General features: G+C 44.4%; 1 protein-coding gene across 2 annotated transcripts in view; it reads left to right on the top strand.

Moving 5' to 3' along the window:
* LOC124612983 (ATP-dependent RNA helicase vasa) overlaps positions 1 to 22,132 on the top strand; it is a 76,559-nt gene that overhangs the window by 20,091 nt on the left and 34,336 nt on the right. For both annotated transcript variants that reach the window (XM_047141520.1, XM_047141521.1), the window contains exons 5-6: positions 7,942 to 8,127; positions 21,437 to 21,658. In XM_047141520.1, the coding sequence (XP_046997476.1) occupies positions 7,942 to 8,127; positions 21,437 to 21,658 (408 nt within the window). The remainder of the gene's footprint in view (positions 1 to 7,941; positions 8,128 to 21,436; positions 21,659 to 22,132) is intronic.

Below are 22,132 nucleotides of genomic sequence, written 5' to 3'. Positions count from 1 at the left end.
GGGAAATTTCTGAAATTATCTGGTTAATGTAAATGTGTTCCAAGTAAACCCCCCCCCCCCCTCTCTCTCTCTCTCTCTCTCTCTCTCTCTCTCTCTCTCTCTCTCACACACACACACACACACACACACACACACACACACACACACACACACACACAACCATTGTAAATCAAAGGGAACGAATTGTCTGTCTTAGATTACAGCTGTAGCTGAGTCTACCTAAGTTGATCCCTGACAGTTGCAGTAGGCTGGGCATGGCAGGAGTTTGCAAAAGTCTGGGAAAATGCCTCAGTAGTGTCACTGCACTATAGATAGCTATTCTTGTGTTCAGCCATTTGTGTTTTGCAGTTGGAAGGTTGCTGGCTGTCAAGGATCTACAGTAGATACTGTTTATAGGGACACAGATTTTAACAACATATTGGCTATAACAGTGAAATCGAATGGTCCTGTCTAAATCCTACGTGAACACCAAATTTAAAAAATCAGTTAGTATGTCTTAACTTTATTGCGACTTATATAAAATAACTTTTTTTATTACATTTTCAGAGAAATATGTAGGTTGTAGCATCCAGTGTTGATTTGTTTGTTGCATATTTCGTGATTAGTAATGACGGTGTAATGCTTATTTTCAAACTCTTGTTTTCTGCAGATCGTTGGTTTCAAATAACTCATTAAAATGAATGCATCATCAAGTGTCAAATGTGTACACACACCTTAAATGCAAAAAAGCAAACAAAGGTAACTGATTACCTTAAGTTGGACAGTGTATGTAGTATGCATTACTGTATTGCATTTTTAAGTTAAAGCAACTGTTTAATAAAACACTCTTTCCTGCGATTGTAGAAACTAGAAAATTGAATACTAATGTGCTAATTTTTCAAACTACAGAAGTGGAACAGTAATGGTTTTTGTTATTGACATTTTGTGTGTGTGTGTGTGTGTGTGTGTGTGTGTGTGTGTGTGTGTGTGTGTGTTTTTACTTTCAACATGTTAGGTACAGTACATCACATTTGCATAACATATTGAAGAGAAACATGGGCGAAAGTGTAGGCCTTAGTGCGATTTATGTGCGGAATACTCTCTCTTTCATGTTGCTACTGTTAAGTAATTTTTGTATACAGTAACTGGAACGACTGTTATACTATATGCCACTTATACAGGGTGTATGCGACCTGGGATATCCGGGAAAAACCCAGGAATTTTTTCATCCGGGAAAATCCTGGGAATTGTTAAGAATTCTGGGAAATTTTCATTGTTTTAGCTTTCAGTTAAATTTTTGTGATTTTGACTGGTAAGAACTAATACTCTAACAAAGGATATTATTGTATCCTGCTACTGCAGAATAATACTGCAGCAACAAAACGTGAATGAGAGAAAAAAGAAAATAAAACTTAAGTTGCAAAGGAAATGCACTGTATACAACAACAAAACAGTGCTCATACAAGTGTCTGCCAACAGCAAAGTGTGGCAAAGGCTTTAGGAAGACTATGCAATGCTTTATAACAACAAACTGCCTCCGATGAGCGTGACGTTGACAACTGTTTAAATTAGATTTGTTTGAGCTGTTGTGGGCGGGCTCTCGAGCATGCGCAGTTGAGTCGGGTGTGAGTAGTACCTTCTCCCCCTTCTGGTTACAGAAGTGTGGCTGAACGCCACTGCTTAATATTGCCTCAGTTCGGAAATATAGTAAATCTGGGGCTGATGCACAGAGCAGTCCGAGTTGTGGTGGGGAGCGTCCACGTGACCTGTGTGTACGTTCAGTGATTTTGTTGTTTGCTCTTCATTTTATTGCTCTCACGTTAAATGATAACAAAACGGATTGTTGTGGCCGGGAGCTATCAAATGAATTAAAATATGTTCACATAATTACGGAAGGCTAAAATATGTTGTTAGTTTCAGATTTTGTTTCCACCTTTCTGGCAGAACAATTAAGTTACTTTTTTTGGTTTGGTAAAGAGATTTGGCTTAAAGTTAATCTTTTCTGCTGAGGCAGTCAATTTATTTGAAACGAAGAGTTTTATCTCACACTATTGGCTAGTTTCAACTGTTCGCTGCATTTCAAGTGCACTTGTGGCATTATGCCATAATAAAGAACCAAACATGAGATAATACAGTACTGGTACTCCAAGACGTTCTTGAAGTATCATCTGATGTCTTGTTTCTTTTATGCCATCGTAAGATCTTTTAATGTTTTACACGTACGAACATGGGCTTCCTGTGTCATCGTAGCTGCGCAAGCGCGGTGACGTCTGTAATTTGGCGTTTTCTTGCAACTGCTGAAACAAACCTATTTCTAACAGGTCGCGGGAAAATATTGCGAATGGTGATTCGAAAAGCGTTACATTCAAAGCAGATTTCCTTTTACGCAAGATGAACTATGTACGAAAATGTAGGATGAATTTCTTAAATCACAAAGCATTTGACTCTCATTTAAAAATCAACTCTTTGAGGATGACCATTTAGAAGAATTTCAAGCCCAAAAGATCAGACATTTACGTCATTTTACTGGCACATTTGTGTGATGGATCTTAAAGTGTAACATGAACAAAAAAAGATCAATATGATATGTGGAAGCTTAGCTTCTTTTCCAGCTTATTAATCTTAGAGACCAATATTATATGTGAATGCTGTGTATATTAATTTAAACCATTAACTTTTCGTATTTGTGTGTTCGCACTACTTAAGAGTGATCTTGCTATTGGCTCACTAAATCATGTGTCCTATGCTGCCATCAGCTGGCGAGATCACGTGACAGGAGCTATGACTGTCTCACAAAAGCGCATCGCAATCTCGATTTCAATGTTTCAGAAAGTAACATGCGGTGTTTGGTGGAATTCAAATTTATACCTTCGTAATACAAAAATATGCAGTGTACATGTTGCTGCACATCAAAGGTTTTTCAAAATGTGTTTTCCCCCTCCGAGTTTCGTTTTCTAAAGTGCCGGTAAATTCCACTCCGGTATATAATACCATGAACATTCAAAGGATTGATGAGGAAGAGTATACTGTCATTTAACACGGAAATGCCGTATTGCCACCCGGGAGAAAGTGTATTTTTAACTGGGAAATCTGGGAATTTTTTTCCTTGTCCATGTATACACCTTGCTTACAGTATGTTTTGAAAATGCTGAATCATTATCCGAGACTTCATTTGACATTATTGAACAGTTTACATTGTTGCTAGTTCTTTATGCATTAATTGAAGGTTTTTACATTTTAATGGCATTTTTATTTCTGTATGTACTGCATAAACATAAGTTTCTCTTCCATCCCTCTCCATAAATATTGTATTGCAAATACCGTTGGTGTACTATATTAGTCACTTTTTGATGTGGTAACTCGGCGGCAGTCTAAAATTTAGATAAGATTCTAGAATGAAAAAAGCAACCCAACTTCCACATATCTGCATTCCTGTGTTACTAATAGGTAGTGCAACTGTGCTGTAACACAGCTGATGCCAAGATTATGAATATTCAGCTAACTTATTTCGAATAAATTTTTGATCCCATCAGTCATCACTGTCTGATCATGTAGACAGGAAAGTAAATTTAACATAGGTACTCAACATCAAACAATGGAAACTCCAGTTAGAAATATCAGCAATTTTTGGGAAAAGATTGCTACTTACTGTAAAGAAGACTAGTCACAAAAGTTTCAGACAGGCACACTTAAGATACTTAGATAAAGCTTTCAGCCATAGCCTTCACACACACAAGCAAGCACACCACGTGCACGCATACCTGCCAACTCCAGCAATTTGGGTTGGAATGCAACTATCACATGGGATGCAAGCAGCAATTCGGAGGGGATGGGGAAGGGGAAGAGATAGTAGTGTACACGTGGGGAGAGAGATGAACGCTGTCTGATGGAGTGTGCAGGGACTAGACTGCCAACGGGAGCAGTGCCTGAAGGTCGTGGGGCAAGGAGGTGGGCAAAAAAAGGAGAGGAGCTGAGAAAGACGAGCGAATGTTTTGGCAGAGCGCTGCAAATGAACAGGATGGGAGATGAGAAATAAGAGATGATGGGGCAGGGGGTAGAAACTGTTGGGTGGAGGGTGTGGGGACATTACATTACCATAGGTTGAGGCTGAGGTAATTATGGGAGCAGAGAATGTGTTGCAAGGATAACTCCCATCTGTGCAGTTTAGAAAAGCTGGTGGTCGAGGGAAGGACCCAAATGGATTGGATAGTGAAGCAGTAAATGAAATAGTGTGTTAAGTTCAGCTGCATGTTGTGCCCCACGGTTGTCTATTTCGCTCTTAGCCAGAGTTTAATGGCAGTTGTTCAACCTGATGGACAGATAATTTGTATTCGTATCAATATAAGTACTCAATAGTAATGTGCAGGCCTAATACTATTTCTATACCACCACCCAATGTCAAATGTTAATATAAAAGTATGCCTTTCATTTCCAATGCAGTCTGGAGTAAATAATGTTCACTGATACTTACCATCACTCAATGTTTCTTAACATCACACACGTGTAACATACCTAAATGAAGCCAAATGCTCTATCGAACAAAACGTGAAGAATCACTTTAGAGTTCACTCTGTATCGGAACCACTATAACCAGCAACAGTTCTACATTCTCTAAACTAGTGATAGTTTATTCTGTATTTGGCAGCACTAGCTCTGAATTTGAAACTAACCAAACTCTTTCTTGTGTGTTGTACACAAGAAAAAGTTCAGAAATTTGCAATTATCTAAATCAGCTGACACTTCTTCATAACAAACATTCCTGACTGTGTCTGCTTATGTCACAACTGTTCGCTGTACATTTCACACAATAATTAAAAATGCGTAACACAGTACCTGTTGCAGTTTGAGCCTGTGCCAGTCTTTCTCTTAGCTAGTTATTAGCTTTTTCTGATAGTGTATGTAGGAGAGGTGGAAATGTTGTTACTACCTGACTGACAATGCGGCAGTGTTAAGAACAGTAACAGTTTTAGTTTTACTTATTATATAACTTAGAGAAGATTACAAAAATGCTGTATCGAAAAGTCATAATATGAGAAGTTTTTGTGGTACTAGTGCACTACTAGTGTCTTCGACAAATAAATAATTGCACTAAACACCCTTGATTCTTCAAAGGCAATGGACTTTGTACCAGTGTATAACTCATGTCCATTTATTTCCAAGCAACACAGTCCCTTCTAGTCCTCCATTTTTCATTTGTTGGTCACTCAAATTGACTGGTAAAATGTATTCACACCATTGTATGGTAGATATACTCTAATTCTCATGTCAAAATCTGTAAGCTCTGAAAATGTTGTCAGTTATCACCAAAAATTTGTGTGTAGACCTTGTCCTTAAGCCATTAAAAAGAAAGAGCACATTAAACTGCTCACCCTTGCTAAATAAAGTAAAATTGACAATGAGAGTACAAAGTTGACAGCAGTAGGATTTTAGTTAGCAATTCATGTCAACAAAATACAGAAGTTACCCAAATTCTATCACTGGGGCCAGATACTTTTAGTATAGTGGTAAAGCAAGCTAGTGATGCTGCCTAATGGACACAAATATTACCCAGCTACTAATGCCTAATGGACAGGTATTACCCAGCTACTAAGTTAGGCTATATCAAACACAATGTATCTTGTGCGTTTATTGGTATTTTCATCTGATACATCTCACACTGCATATGCAGATTAGTTGAAGTCGCCAAAAATGATGCAGGTATCCAGTCTAGTGTCTTGTTTTTAATGTTACAGCATGACCACACCTCTTAATCCTACAGTATGACATGATCGACAGTAATGAATGCTTGTTGGTGGCGTGTGTACTACCATTTGCTCTTATTTGCCAATTCCCTACATACAAAGCATCAGACCCAAAGAAATAAAATGCTAAGTCTCGTAACTTATAAGCCCATGACTTCAATAATTGAGAAAATAGTGGAAAATTGTTAAATTTTGTGCTCTTTCTCAGTCCTCAACACCAGTATACTTCTAAGCTCTAATTTTGGTTTAGCCTGCTCAGTGTCGAGTTAGGATGATACATGAGTTTCCCCACTTTGTGTAGACGGTTGAGGAACAATGGGAGCTATATAATGGATGACAGATCAGAACTTCATTATTTACATACTGTTGGGAGTAGCTTTGATTGTTATTGACTATTTTTCTGTTGCTGTTAACATTCAGCTAGTGGATATTGCTATGTATAATCGGTGTGATGCTCGAAGAAGAAAACCTCAGTTCCATATAACATCTTAGCAACCATTGATTAGGCTTGTCTGGTTTCATTGACGCAGGTGTACCAAATTGCTTTGCTAACCAAAGTTTGTAGCAACTAACAAAGTAGGCTGTGTTATTCTCAATGATATTTAAACTTATTGTGATGTATATTTCTTCAGCTAGCTGATAGTGTTTAGTAACTTTTAAGACTTTTGTGAAGCTGTCAAATCCATGTAAAGTGTAGCAAGGGTGACAGAGAATATCTGTATAACCTCAATGAATGTGATACTGTCATGGAAGAACTCTTGTTTCAGAAACTGGAGACTCCAAATTTGCAGAAGTAGTCAAAAACTAATTAAATACCTGGGTTTGGAAGCTTTTACCTTGCCCAGTAATATTTAAGCATACATTTGTAGCAGATGCATGACAAGACAAAAACACACATCTCAGTGGAAAAAGCTACCTGCAGCTGTAATGGGTGGAATAACCAGTACATGTGGTCTAGTGCTACAGTGGGCATAATTGTTATCTGCAACCTGCTGAATCTCACTTTTGTTACCTGGTCTACACTCATTGTGATGTTACATTCCCACCCAAACTGTTGGCATATACACAATCTTTGGATTAAAAAAGAATTCGTGGAAGAGGTTGCTTGGCCAGTCAGGAAGTAGCCAATGCATTGGGTAAAAAGAGGCATTATAGTTGTGGCTCTGTCATCCAATTAAGTTGGTATGCCTCGGTAACAATTTCAAATGAAAGATCAGTTAGCATCACACCAGAACTCGGAGCATTCATAGAAGCCACCAACTCAAAGCAAACATTTTTCCAGTGTAACTTCATGAATCAGCAATGGCAGTGGAATATCAGATTAAATACACTGCCACATGGGACTGCATACGACAAAAGGCAGGATAAATTCTGATACAGCTTAGCATCTCAACCCACAAGATTACATGCTACCAATATATGATCATTAGGTTATACAATGCAAATATCAGATAAATTGACAAATTTTATTGATCACTTTTGTTGCACTATCTCCAGCTGCAGGTCTAAATTCAGCTAATATTGTGAGCTGCTATTCGTAACTTTTTAGTAAAGTGTAATTTCACGCACATCACTTTTCCTAACATACATAATCTAGCTGCTTTGGTGTGCCACATCTGTACCTCGCGTGTAAACTCATCAGAAGCCTTTATTATGACTATTTAGCAATTGCTCTATGATAAGAGACATAAGTACAGGAGGACTATTTGTTCCCCACCTCCCAGTCAGTGATGGGGACAGATCCAGGCTGCTATTACTATGAGGAGTCTCACACTAAAACTTGCCTTATGTTAGTTTTGATGGTAGTATTCCTGCACCAAGCTGCAGGACATTTGAGGCACCTTGCTTTTGCCTGCTCTTGAAGATGTCACATCTGCACACCTAGTGGACTCCTGCATTCCCCAGGCATGAATTCATGTAACTCTTGAAGCAGACAAAGGATTTAGACGCAAATTATATTAAGAAATTACACCAAGCATATATTTACAATATGTTTCACAAGTTACCCTTTTCATCAGCTTAAGAGATTATGTACTGAATATTTTGAAAGTAGTGTGGTTAGTGAAATGTCACTGCCACATCTCATTAAGTGATATCTCGATCTCTCTCTGTCTCTCTGTCTCTCTGTCTCTGTGTGTGTGTGTGTGTGTGTGTGTGTGTGTGTGTGTGTGTGTGTGTGTGTGTGTGTGTTTGTTTGTTAATTAAAGCAACTTTTTTTTAGGTGACAGGAGAGAATAAACCAGGGCCTATTGTGGATTTTGCGAGGTGTGGCTTGAGAGAGTTTGTCTTGCAAAATGTAAAAAAATGTGGTTATACAAAACCAACACCGGTGCAGAAATATGCTATACCCATAATAGCTGGCGGAAGAGATCTCATGGCATGTGCACAAACTGGTTCTGGAAAAACGGTAAGAATGGGTTTATTTAAACATGTTTTCTAATTTTTGCGTGTAATGAAATCTAACCCAGGCTGTTATAGCTAATGTTTGCCTGTAGACATTCGGGTGCCCATGGTCATGGATGGGTAGAGGTGAGCGAACAGGTAATGTGTGAACGTACTGGCAGCTAGACTGTAGCCTATGGCTAACTGCCACCCCCCTGCGGGCTTGGGGGTAATAGGCCCACGGTATTCCTGCCTGTCGTACGAGGCAACTAAAAGAAGTCTCTCCCCCTCATGAGGGTAGTTTGCGCCTGTGTCCGGAGACGGACGGTTCCACGACATACATTTGTGGTCATTTTGGTTTTTCAATTCTGGTTTCTTCCTTCCTTTGTTTGGTTCCTTTCTTTGTCCTCCCCCTCTCACTGTCTTCCTTACTTTTTACCTTGCCCTTTTCTCCTTGCCTTCTTGTCCACCCTATGGTCTCCGCCTCGGCATTTGAGACAGTCTGTCCTTTCTCCCCCTCTCCCTTTTTTTTCCCTCTTCTTCTTTCCTCCCTGTGTGTGCCTGAAGGCCAACCCATGTGTTCGCACAAGTAGCCAGTGACGGGGTAACGCATAATTCCCCACCCTGGGTAGACAAGTAAGGCACGCACGTACCCCCTGGTACAGGCCAGGCCCATGGAGGGGTGATTGCCTGAGCTGACACCTTGCGACCATGCCGATTGGTCCCTCCGTCCGTTTCTCGGGAGGTGTGACCTGAGGTGTAAACATTCACCTAAGGCGGGAGCGCCCTCTGAGAGGGTCCCCACAAGGAAGGAGCGCGCCATCAGAGACACTGGCAATCATGGGGGATTCCTCTGCAATGGATTTCTCTTCTTCTCTCTTGACTTCTGCCCAAACGCGGACACTTGTCCAGCCACCTGTGACAAAAGTACTACCGCCTGCCCCAAAGCTCCTTGTAGTTTCTCAATCTGAGGATTGAAATGATTTTTCATCTGTCAACCTTTTCATTATTCAGAAGGTCGTAGATGCCATAGCCGGACCTGTCAAGTCTTGTACCAGGATGCATAACGGTACCTTGGTGTTGAAACTGAGAGCGCCTTTCAGACACGAAAGCTCCTTTGGGCCACACTCCTGTACACGTTCCCTGTCTGGGTGGAGGCTCACCGCACTTTGAATTCGTCGCATGGTTTGGTATATACTAGATCACTCGATGGATTGACTGACGAGGAGATTGTCTTTCCTCGCTGAGCAGGGTGTGACGGCTGTCCATAGGGTCATGAAAAAGGTCAATAATGACCTTGTACTGACCCAGACACTTTCCTTGACCTTTGATAGTGTTCAGCTGCCGTCGCGCATCAAAGCGGGCTATGAGGTTATTTCTGTTCGCCACTATGTCCAGACACCTACGCGCTACTACCAGTGTCAGTGTTTTAATCACACCCACCAGTCTTGTTCTAATGCGGCCAAATGCGTCACTTGTGGCAGGGACGCCCATGAGGGTGACTGTCCACCTCCGTCTCCTCGTTGCGTGAATTGTCAGGGTGATCATGCAGCGTCCTCCTGCGGCTGCCCCACCTACAAGGATGAACGCTGTATACTGGAAATTTGAGTCAGAGTGTGTCCACCTCGGCCGCTCGCAAGCTATTTGCTAGTTGGAAGCCCCACGCTGCTCCCAGCAGGGAAATACGGTACTGTCCTTGCCTATCCTCGGCCTACCAGGGAGGTGTCGACACACATGCGATCTGACCTTTAGCGCTACGGTCGTCCGTTCGGCCAGTGCTAAGATTGTCCGGTCAGCGTCTCCTCTTCCTCCCGTCACCCATATGACACAAGCACCTTCATCAGCTTCTGTTAAGACTAAGACCCAGAAGTCAGACGCATGGGCCTTCAAGAAGGAACCGCCTGTGAAGACTTCGTACGAACCCTGAACTCCCAACCATCAACCAGTACTTTGACTAAACGACCTTCCAAGAAGGCTCATAGGAAGCAAAGTTCTCCTTCTCTGCCACCGTGCGTTTCTTCTCCTGCGCCACCCAGCAGTTGCCGCCCCAGGCCATCATCCATTTCACCTGGCCGCACGGCTGGTAGCCGAACATCTGGCCGTTCACCGGCGGAGGAAGCTCCCGCTCCTGGCCATCTTAACAAGATGGCCGACGAACCTATTGAACAAATGGACGATGACTCTCCGCCTCTTGATAGCGGCAGCAGTGCTCGCTTGAAGCCAGGCCCTCAGTGGCCTTCGAGGTGTCCCCTTTTTGCTTCTCCTTTTTCTTCTCACGATGCACTTCTTCATTGGAATATTCGCGGCATTTGGTCCAATTGAGGACTTAAAGTTGCTGATACGCTTACACTGTCCGCTCGTCGTAGCTCTCCAGGAAATGAAGCTACGCCCATGCGATCAAATTGACTTTGCACACTATGCCTCTGTGCGTTTTGACCTACCCCCTGAGGCAGGTGTTCCGGCTCATGGAGGGCTTATGTTGCTGGTCCGGGATGATATTTACTACAATCCTATCACATTGCACACCGACCTGCAGGCAGTTGCTGTCCGAATTACTGTCCCCACTTTTACATTTTCCATTTGTACCGTTTACACTCCATCGTTGTCTGCCGTTACTAGGGCAGACATGATGCAAATTATTGCTCAGCAACCTGCACCATTTTTGTTGACTGGAGACTTCAATGCCCACCATCCCCCTTGGGGCTCTCCAATATCCTGCCAGAGAGGCTCCCTGTTAGCAGACCTTTTCAACCACCTCAATCTTATCTGCCTCAATACTGGCGCCCCTACTTTCCTTCCGGACACAACTCTCACCTATACCCATTTAGACCTCTATATATACTACCCAACTTGCACTCTGGTTTGAGTGGTACGCACTTTCTGATATGTATTAGAGCGACCACTTCCCTTTTGTTATCCATCTCCTGCATCATAACAGCTCTCTATGCTCAACTAGTTGGAACATATTCAAAGCAGACTGGGGCTCTTCTCTTCCAGTGCGACCTTTCAGGATCAAACCTTCGCAAGTTGCGATAGTCATGTCGCACACCTCACAGAAGTCATTCTCACTGCTGCTGAATATTCCATCCCTCATACTACTACTTCTTCTCCACATCGCGTACCGGTCCGCTGGTGGACTGAAGCATGTAGACGCTTTACGTGCTCGTCGACGTGCTTTACGCACCTTTAAACGCCACCCTACGATGGCAAATTGTATCAATTATAAACTATTACGTGTGCAGTGTCATCGTGTTATTAAAGAAAGCAAGAAAGCCAGCTGGGCTGCTTTCACAAGCACCTTCAACAGTTTTACTCCTTCTGTTGTCTGGGAAGCCTGTGCCGGCTATCTGGCACTAAGGTCCACTCACCAGTTTCTGGCGTGACGGTCGCGAATGACGTCCTTGTGGCCCCTGGGGATGTCTCCAATGCCTTTGGCCGATTTTTCGCAGAGGTTTTGAGCTCCGCTTATTACCACCCTGCCTTCCTCTCCCCGAAAAAAGGCAGAGGAGGCAAGGCCACCTAACTTCCGCTCCTCGAATCATGTAAGTTATAATGCCCCATTCACCATGCGGAAACTCGAGAATGCACTTGCCCGGTCATGGTCTCCGCCCTAGGGCCTGATTCTATTCATATTCAGATGCTAACGAACCTTTCTCCTGCGAGTAAGGGCTTTTTCCTTTGTACTTGCAATCACATCTGGATTGAGGGTCATGTTACCACATGCTGGTGCGAATCCGATTCCTAAGCCGGGGAAGGACAAGCACTTGCCTTCGAGTTATTGACCCATTTCCCTTACCAGCTGTGTCTGTAAGGTGATGGAACGAATGGTTAACTCTCATTTGGTTTGGCTTCTCGAATCTCGACGCCTACTTACCAATGTACAATGTGGATTTCGTAGGTGCCGCTCTGCTGTTGACCATCTGGTTACCTTGTCGACCTTCATTATGAATAACTTCTTGCGGAAGCGCCAGACCATGGCTGTGTTCTTAGATTTGGAGAACGCTTAAGACACCTGTTGGAGGGCAGGCATTCTCCGGACCATGCATACATGGGGCCTTCGCGGTCGCCTCCCTCTTTTTATTCGTGCCTTTTTAATGGATCAACAGTTCAGGGTACGTGTGAGTTCTGTCCTGTTAGACGCCTATCGCCAGGAGAATGGGGTGCCTCAGGGCTCAGTTATGAGCGTCGCTCTCTTCGCCATAGCGATCAATCCAATAATGGATTGCCTCCCAGCTGATGTATCAGGCTCCCTTTTCGTGGACGATTTTACCATCTATTGCAGCGCGCAGCGTACATGTTTCCTGGAGCGCTGTCTTCAGCGTTGTCTTGACCGTCTTTACTCTTGAAGTGTCGCCAATGGCTTCCGTTTTTCTGCCGAGAAGACGGTCGGTATTGTATTAACTTCTGGTGCTACAAAGAGTTTCTCCCACCGACCTTACATCTCGGTCCCGTTGCTCTCCCATTCGTGGAGGCACCAAACTTTTAGGTTTTACATTTGACCGGAAACTTAGCTGGTCTCCACATGTCATATTTGGCTGCCCATTGTACCCGTTCTCTAAATGTCCTCAGTGTTCTCAGCGGTACATTGTGGGGAGCGGATCGAACCGTCCTAGTTTGCCTATATCGGTCGATCGTCCGCTCAAAGCTGGATTATGGGAGCTTTTCATACTCCTCTGCACGGCTGTCCATCTTACGCCGCCTCAACTCTATACAACATCGGGGGTTACGTCTTGCGATCGGAGCGTTCTATACTAGTCCCGTCGAGATTCTTCATGCTGAAGCCGGTGAATTGCCACTAACCTACTGGCGCGATATACTGCTTTGTCGGTATGCCTGTCGGCTATTGTCAATGCCCGACCATCCGTCTTATCGTTCCTTTTTTGAAGACTGTCTCAACCGTCAATACGGGTTGTATGTATCTGCCCTGCTATACCCTGGAGTTTGCTTTCTTCAGCATCTTGATTTTTCACTCCCTGCAACCTTTCGAGTGGGCGAGAGCCAAACGTCACCTTGGCTCCAGGCTCAGGTTCGCGTTCACCTTGACCTCAGCTCACTACCAGAGGAGGTTACCCCAGCTTCGGTATACCGCTCCCGGTTTGTCAAACTTCGTTTGAAGATCATTAATACAATCTTCATTTATACAGATGGCTCTAAGACCCATGACGGTGTCAGGTATTCTTTCATTCTCAGGGCACACAGTTTCAAATACCGGCTCCATGGCCATTGTTCAGTTTTCACAGCTGAGCTATTTGCTCTCTACCAGGCTGTTCTTTACATCCGCCGCCACCGACATTCTGCTTATGTCATCTGCTCTGATTCCCTGAGCGCCATCCAGAGCCTCAGTGATCTGTATCCGGTTCACCCTTTCATGCACCGGATCCAACGCTCTCTTCAGCAGCTGGCGGACGACGGTTCTCCGGTTACCTTTATGTGGGTTCCTGGCCATGTTGGTATCCCTTGGAACGAAACTGCAGATGCCGCAACCAAGGCTGTGGTCCTCCAGCCTCAGACAGCTTCTTGTTGTGTGCCTTCATCTGATTTTAGCAGGGTAATTTGTCAGCGCATTTTATTGCTGTGTCATGCCGATTGGGCTACACTTACTGTAAACAAGCTTCGGGCCTTGAAACCTCTCCCTATGGCTTGGACGACCTCTTCATGCCCTTCTTGGCGGGAGGAGGTCGTTTTGGTCCGGTTACGAATTGGACACTGTTGGTTCAGCCATCGCCATCTGCTGACGGCGGTGCCTGCGCCGTTCTGCCCATGTGGCAATTGCTGACAGTACGCCACATTTTAACGTCCTGTCTGAATTTTAATACACTGCACTTTGATCTTGGCCTGCCATGTACTCTGGATGCCATTTTAGCGGATGACCCAGGAGCAGCTGCTCACGTTCTTCCTTTTATCCGCTTGACAAACTTGTCTAAGGACATTAGATTCTGCTATTTTCCTTCAATCCCTTGCCTGTTAATGTGCCTTTTATAGTGTTGTCCTTTTTAGTTGCTGTTTTAACCTTGTGCCTCGCAGTGCATTCATAACTTAGTCTGGGTGCTAATGACCACTGTAGTTGTGCGCCCAAAAAAACCTCCCTCGATGTGGTGCTTAGAGTGTTGGAAGTTGGCCCATATGTCTTCCCACGTTGCTTCCAGCCTCATATGTCGGGATTGTGGTCGTCCATCCCATCCTGGTACTCCACCTGCCCTGCCTCCCATCTGTGTCAACTTCGGAGAGCACCATCCCCCTTGATTGCCGGACTGTAAGATTCTACAGAAGGAACGGAAAATAATGGAATAAAAGACCCTGGACCGATTGACCTACACTGAGGCTAAACGGAAATTGGAACGGCTTCATCCCATGTGCATGATGTCACCTTATGTCACCGTTGTCACTCCTGTTACAGCTCCATCCATTGAACCACAGCTCTCAGAGCTGAAGGACCACACCTGCCCACTTGATGGCGGTGGTGGTGGGGGGGGGGGCGGCACTTCCCTCCCTATTGCTCCCGCACCACCTACCTCGGGAGCAGCACATCCCCCCCCCCCCCCCCCCCCCCCCCCCCCCCCCCCCTCCGCCCAACCATCGGGGACACTAGTCCCCACTTCTAAGTCAGAGAAGTGTAAGTCTTCCTTGGCTTCTCTCGGTAGGTAGGGATCCCTTTGGTCACTCCCTTCCCAGGCTCCTACCAGTGGCAAACCAGACACCCACCAGTGGCTGAAGAAGCCCCATGTAGCTGGTTGTAAGACTTTGCGGTCCTTTTCAGTCCTGAAGACTGAATCAAAGAAGCCCTCCCAGCAAGGGCAACCAAAGGAACAGTGTGAGAAATGGAAATTCAATACCCCTGAGACCAAGGAAATTGCAGTGGCACCCACTCCCCTGCTACCTACAAGCTCTGCGTATGAGGATGCGGTGGAGATTCTGGTGTCTGCTGAGGACCTAGGTCTGGCCGGTCCTTCAGACATACGGATGTCGCTCCCGTCGGTACTCAATTGGTGGCAGCAGGTGACCCAGTGGTGTATCTGCCTATTGAGTCTCTTCATGCCTTTCTCAGCCATGGACAATGTCGTCCTCCAGTGGAACTGCAGCGGTTTTTTCCACCATCTTGCTGGGCTCCAACAACTTCTCAGCCTTCACCCTTTCCTCTGCATTGCTCTTCAGGAAGCTTGGTTTCTGGCGATGCGAACCCCCGCCCTCCATGGCTATAGGGGTTATTATAAGAACCGGGCAGCTTATGAGAGGGTATCTGGTGGTGTCTGCATCTACGTCCTTCACTCTCCTTACAGCGTGTCTGTCCCTGTTCGGGTGTGGACGCCTCAGGCTGTTACTGTCTGCAGTCTCTATCTTCCACTGGATGGTGATGTCCTGCAGCATGTCCTGGCTGCATTGATAGCCCAATTGCCGCTACCTTTTCTGTTACTGGGTGACTTCAACGCCCATAACCCTCTGTGGGGTGGATCAGTGGCAACAGGCCGAGGCAGCATCATTGAGCAAGTATTGGCACGGCTCGTCCTTTCTCTTTTAAATACTGGTGTCTTCACACATTTCAGTGTGGTGCACGGCATATACTCAGCCATTGACCTTTCGACCTGCAGCCCTAGCCTGTTACCTTCTGTCCAATGGAGTGTGCATGACGACTTGTGCGGTAGTGACCAATTTCCGATCTTTCTGTCACTGCCATAGCATCACTATTCTGGGCACCCCTGCAGATGGGCTATGAATAAGGCTGACAATGACTTGTTCACTTCCATTGCCACTATTGAGCCTCTTTCCAATGACGCCATTGATGCAGTGGTTCACTCAGTCACCACAGTCATCGTTACTGCCGCAGAATCTGCCATTCCCTGTTCTTCTGGGTCCCCTCGGCGGAGGACTGTGCCTTGGTGATCGCCTGAGATCGCTGAGACGGGCACTCCAGCGTCACAAGCGGCATCCCTCATTGCCACACCTCATAGCCTTTAAACGCCTCCGTGCGCGAGCTGCCGCCTCATTCACCAATGCAAGCAGGAGTGCTGGGGAAAGGTATGTCTCCACCATTCGCCTCTCTACCTCTCCATTGCAGGTTTGGGTCAAGATTAGGCGACTCTATCAGACCCCCGTCAGTGTACCTGTGCTTTCACTGAATGGTGCAGTCTGTACTGACTCCGACACAATTGCAAACCACTTTGCGAAGCATTTTGCTCAGAGTTCTGCTTCTGCGAATTATCCACCGGCCTTCCGCTCCCTGAAAGAGCGGTTGGAATGTTGGAGCCTTTCATTTCACACACCACCCTGAATTGTACAGTGCTCCATTCAGAGAGTGGGAATTCCAAAGTGCCCAAGCTGTTTGCCCCAATATGTCTCCCAGGCCAGATCACATCCACCGTCAGATGCTCAAACATCTCTCGGTGGACTGCCAGCGACTCCTCCTAGACTTTTTCAACCGTATCGGGGTTGAGGGTGAGTTCCTGTCACAGTGGTGGGAAAGCATCTGAATCCCCGTGTTGAAACCTGCCAAGAACCCACTGGAGGTGGACAGCTATCGCCCCATCAGCCTCACCAACATTCTTTGCAAGTGGCTCGAACGCATGGTGAGCCGGAGGTTGAGTCGGCTACTTGAGCCTCGGGGCTGTATGGCTCCGTCTCAGGATGGGTTCCATAAGGGCCACTCTGCCACCGATAATCTGGTGTGCCTGGAGACTGCCATCCGTACAGCCTTTGCCCGCCGTCAGCATCCAATCACCATCTTGTTTTGACATGCGGAAGGCATATGATAAGACATGGCGACGTCACATCCTCTCTACGCTTCATGGTTTGGGTCTTCGGGGTCCGCTCCCGATTTTCATACAAAATCTTCTGTCGCTTCATTCCTTCCGCATGCAAGTTGCGGCCTCCCATAGTTTCTCCAGAGTGCGGGAGAATGGGGTAACACAAGGATCTGTCTTAAGTATCTGCCTCTTTTTAATTGCAATTAATGGTCTCGCTGCGGTGGTGGGAACGTCTCTGTTTCCTTGTATGCTGATGACTTCTACCTATACTTTAGCTCCACTGGTATTGCAGCTGCTGGACATCAGCTGCAGGGTGTTATCCGCAAGGCACAGTCTTGGGCTGTAGCTCACGGCTTCCAGTTTTCGGCTGCCAAGGCTTGTGTTACGCATTTCTGCCGGCAACGCACTGTTCACACTGGGCGACACACTGTTCACCCTTAGCCACGGCTTTATCTTGACGGCGAACCTCTTGCTGTGATGGCAACTCATCGGTTTTTGGGATTGGTTTTTGATACCCGGTTGACTTGGCTCCCTCCTATTGGCAGCTTAAACAGACATGCTAGTGGCATCTTAATGCTCTTCGTTGGCTTGAGTCACACCAGCTTGGGTGCCAATCGGTCTACCCTTCTACAGCTGTACCAGGCGTTAATTCTGTCCCATCTAAATTATGGGAGCCTGGCTTACGGTTCGGCATCGCCTTCAACATTGTAGTTGCTTGACCCCATCCTTCACAGCGGGATCTGACTCCCACTGCAGCTTTCCGGACAAGCCCTGTCAACAGCATACTTGTGGAGGCAGGTGTCATTGTGGTTCTGGTGCCAACGATTACTGGCTGATTATGCTACACACATTTGTAGCTTGTCCGGGCATCTCAATTATCGTCTCCTGTTCCCTCAGTTGGTCATCCATCTTCCGGAACGGCAGCCCCATTAAGGGTGTACAATCGCGGTTCACGTCAGAGCTCTTCTCTCTGGGCTTGAGGTTTTCTCTGTTCCACCTCTCTTCTGGGCCCATCTGTGTATACCCCTGTGGTGTGTGCCCCGCCCATGCCTTTGGCTCGATTTGGCACAGGGTTCGAAGGACTCAGTCCCTCCTGAGGCCCTCCGCGGCTGCTTGCTTTCAATCTTTGCTGCATTTGAAGGCTCTGACATTGTCTATACTGACAGTTCGATGGTTGCTAATCGTGTTGGTTATGCTCTTATTCTAGGGGATCATTGTGAACAACACTTATTGCCGGCTGGCTGCAGTGTTTTCACTGCCGAGCTGGTCGCCGTCTCTCGCGCCCTAGAGAGCTTCTGCTCAGGCAAGTCCTTCGTTATCTGTAGTGACTCCCTGAGCGGTTTACGAGCTATCGACCAGTGTTTCCCTCACTCTCATCTGCTGATGGCTATCCAGGAGTCCCTCCATACTCTTGCCCGTTGTGGCCGCTGTGTGGTCTTTGTGTGGACCCCGGGTCATGTTGGCATCCCAGGAAATGAATGTGTTGACATGCTGGCCAAACAGGCTGTCAGTGCACCAGCCTTGGAGATTAGCCTTTCGGAGAGTGACCTCAGGTCAGTTTTGCGGCAGAAGGTACTTTGTGCCTGGGGTGAAGAATGACGAACCCTTCCTTCACCCAACAGACTTGGGGCCTTCAAGGAGGGTACCGGTGTGTGGCACTCCTCCTCGCGTCTCTCTCGCAATGACTCTGTTGTCCTCTGGTGGCTGTGCATTGGTTGCACCTGGATAATACACAGCTATTATTTATTGCACCACGAGGACCCACCTTTATGTCGCTGCGGGTCAGCTTTGATGTTGGTCCACATCTTGTTGGACTGCCCGCTTTTAACTCTGCTCAGGCAGACATTTGTGCTGCCTGATACGCTTCCTGCATTTTTATCAGATGACAATGCGATGGCAGATTTAGTTTTGAGTTCTATTCGTGCAGGGGGTTTTTGTCGCTTGATTTAAGTGTTTGTCCTTTTTTTGTGTTGTCTGGCCTTTGGACTACAATTTTAGACTGGGGTTTTTAGTGTGTTTCTTGGTGGTTGGCTTTTCCATTTTGTTTCTATGTTTGGCCAACCACTGTCATACTCTGTGTGATTTTAATTCCTTTTTTCTGGTCTCTGTGTCTTTGTTGTCCTGTGTCGTCTCTTGACATCTCCATTGTTTGTTCTTATTCTTTGTCGGTGTTTCTAGTTCGTGGAAAAAGGGACCGATGGCCCTAGTAGTCTGTTCCCTTCAATCCCACAAACCAACCAACCGTTAGTACTGCCCTGCCATGAGCCTGCTCTTAAGGGTGTCAGTGGCAGAACATGTGCAATAGGAGAACCCAGTCATAGCACTGGTTGTGGCTGCCCATGGGCAAACAAAGGATGCCTGTACTCATGTGGGGCTGCATTGGGGCAGTGTACCTTAACCACTATATTTTTAGTAAATTATAAATTGTCTTCTGAATGCTGCCTAAAAATTCTGCAGAAGTATTTTATAGAATATACATTGTGTGCAGTCACATGCAATGTAATAAAGTGAAGTATACATCTATTGTAGAACTTGGATGCTCGTTCATAACTTCATATGCATTAGAACACTGTAAATCTAATAACTTCCACTTCTGTTTTGCTACTTGACAGTATTAACAGTGGGGAGTATTCATTTACAAGATCATTACTACTACTACCACCTAAGTGAGCAGGGTGGTTCTTGTCCCTTACAAATGTTTCCTCTTGACACAATAATTTTCAGGCAACAAGGCTTGTCAGTGCTATTGGGGATCTCAGGTAATGCTGATAGTTCTTTTCCTGACGAAACTACGGGTTTGGAATGTTGTAGAACAGTTAGTCCAGTCCTCAAACAGGCAAAAAACTTGTATGGAGATATTCCACACAAGTTGTGATGTATAAAATTGCTGTAATTATTGAAATTTATATTTGATGCATGGTTTCACAACTGAAACCATCTACACTTGGTTATAAGCAGTTGTGTAAGCAAAATGTGGTGACAAATGTTGATAAATTTTGATGTGACAGTTTTTAAAATCAGTTTCAATAAACATTGGTTAGTGTCTTGAACATTGTCTAAAATTAATAATCAGTTAGTAAATTTCACCTTTCTTGTAGTTGAAATTTGAATTTCATAAATTGTATACTCTAACTAGCAGTGGCACTCTCACCGTTCTCACAATTGTAATCGGTGTGTGTTATGCAATGTATAAAGTCTCAAGATTCAGACCAATGCTTATTAATCAGAGTAAATCAAATCCAGTTTATTTGGGATTTTTAAGGGAGCACTCTGTTGTGACTATATTATGCCATGTAAGAATTTGTCATATTCATTTCAGTTTTGAAGACCAACATTCACCAAAACTAGCAATCTTGTGTTGTTTAATTCCCATTTTGCCAGTTTTACTGACTTTTGTACTATTTAAGGATACAAATTGTGAATGGTGTTGCAGATCAAAGGATCATAATTGGCCCTGAATAAAATAGTGCACAGAAATCTCTGAAGCCTGGAGAGATTCTAGGCAGAAAACTTGTGAATCTGAAAAAGAAGTTTCTTACCTTACCTATACATTACTTTGGGCTTACTTGAAACAATTTGTATATTGAAGTATGTTTGCAAGGTCTCTCTCATCTATCCAAGGAGAAATGGAAAGAAAGCAAATTTGTTAAACCAGGTGGTTTGAAAAATATTTCAGTCCATCTCTGAATCAAAAATGAGTTACGATGATGATTGCGTTACTATTCATAAAAGTTGTTACTGTGATAGTGAAAAGTGTCTACATAGTTTTTGTGCTCAGCATACTGGAAAAGTTCAGGAACTTAGCCTATTTTAGTCCCAAAGTATCAGGGTCACTCTAATTCTGATTGGATGAAAATTGTTGTTCACTTACAGATGTAGAACAGCCAATTCATCTGTATTACGTAAATGATTCCAGGGTGGTAACCAAAGGAAATGCATACAGTGTACTTTAGTAATGACGTATTTCACATTTATACTTAACTAGAACTTCTGTTTATATTAAAAATAGAATTATTTTTCATTCCAGTTTGTGTTTCGCTAATTTTTGTGGTTTGTAAAAGTTGCATAGATGAGACTGTTACAGACTGAGGTTGCACAGGATTTCAGTGGCCAAAAAATGTAAGATTTGGCTTTCAGTGGCATGTTGTTTACTCCATAGATTTCACATATTACGTCCATGTAGGTTGATTGATGTTCACATACTACTTTAGCTGAGTGGCAGTGTTCAGTTCACACTGCTACACCAGGTGTTCCAAGTAGACGTATTGTGGAAGTACAAAGTATGTGGAGGGGAGACATGGTATTGAAGGTGATAACTCATATCTAATAATTGCTGAAAAGGAAACTAAAGTAACAAAGGCATTTAGTAAACTATTACATATTGTAAGTTAGTAGTGGTAGTAGTAGTCGTGAGAATTTCGTGCTGTGAAAGTTGAAAGAAGTAATACATTGCAAATTTTGATACCCTGCATTTCCACATTTGTATTTAATGTTGTGGTTTTTGGAAACATGACAATGAATTTATTATTTTTCTGAAGTGTAATTGTAATAGAGGTAATCAAGAAAGTTTCTAATTGGTATGTTTTCTATTTTCAGGCTGCCTTCCTTGTGCCTATTATTAATACCATCCTAAATGATCCAAGAGAGCTAGTCATGACAGGGCAGGGTTGTGAGCCCCATGCTGTTATACTATCACCAACAAGGGAACTTGCATTACAAATTTTTAATGAAGCACGGAAGTTTGCTCTCGGTTCTATTGTAAAGTCTGTTGTTGTGTATGGAGGTACTTCAACTATGCATCAAGCCCAACAAGTAGCGGTAAGTTTACTACAAAAACATTACTATTTTTGCTGTTGAATAAACACAAGTGTACACTGTGACAACTTTAGGCCATGCAGTAGGGCAATATGAACGTATTATTAATAAGTAGTCCAGTATGAATGCACTTTAACTAATATAAACAGTTCTCTGGAGCTAAGAACATCACTACTCCCTGTCATGGTGAGGAAGAATTTGAGTAAGATATCATTCTCCTGAAGTAACTTGGACTGGAATTTCTGATGGGCTCTCCAGTAAGGTCAACGTAAATTTTCTTCAGTCCTTGTCAAATAAAACTAGTGTTCAGTCTGACCTGGATGTTACCAGGCAGTTACTTCACCCTCTGTTTACTTCCAACACACCACATAGTAAAAACAAAGATGATGTGACTTACCATACGAAGGCGCTGGCAGGTCGATAGAAACACACACATACATACATACAAAATTCTAGCTTTTGCAACCAATGGTTGCT

Source organism: Schistocerca americana, chromosome 4 (assembly GCF_021461395.2).
Source record: "Schistocerca americana isolate TAMUIC-IGC-003095 chromosome 4, iqSchAmer2.1, whole genome shotgun sequence".
Taxonomy (NCBI): Eukaryota; Metazoa; Arthropoda; class Insecta; order Orthoptera; family Acrididae; genus Schistocerca; species Schistocerca americana.
Note: the sequence above shows the minus strand (reverse complement) of the source record. Positions and strands in the feature narration are given on the sequence as shown.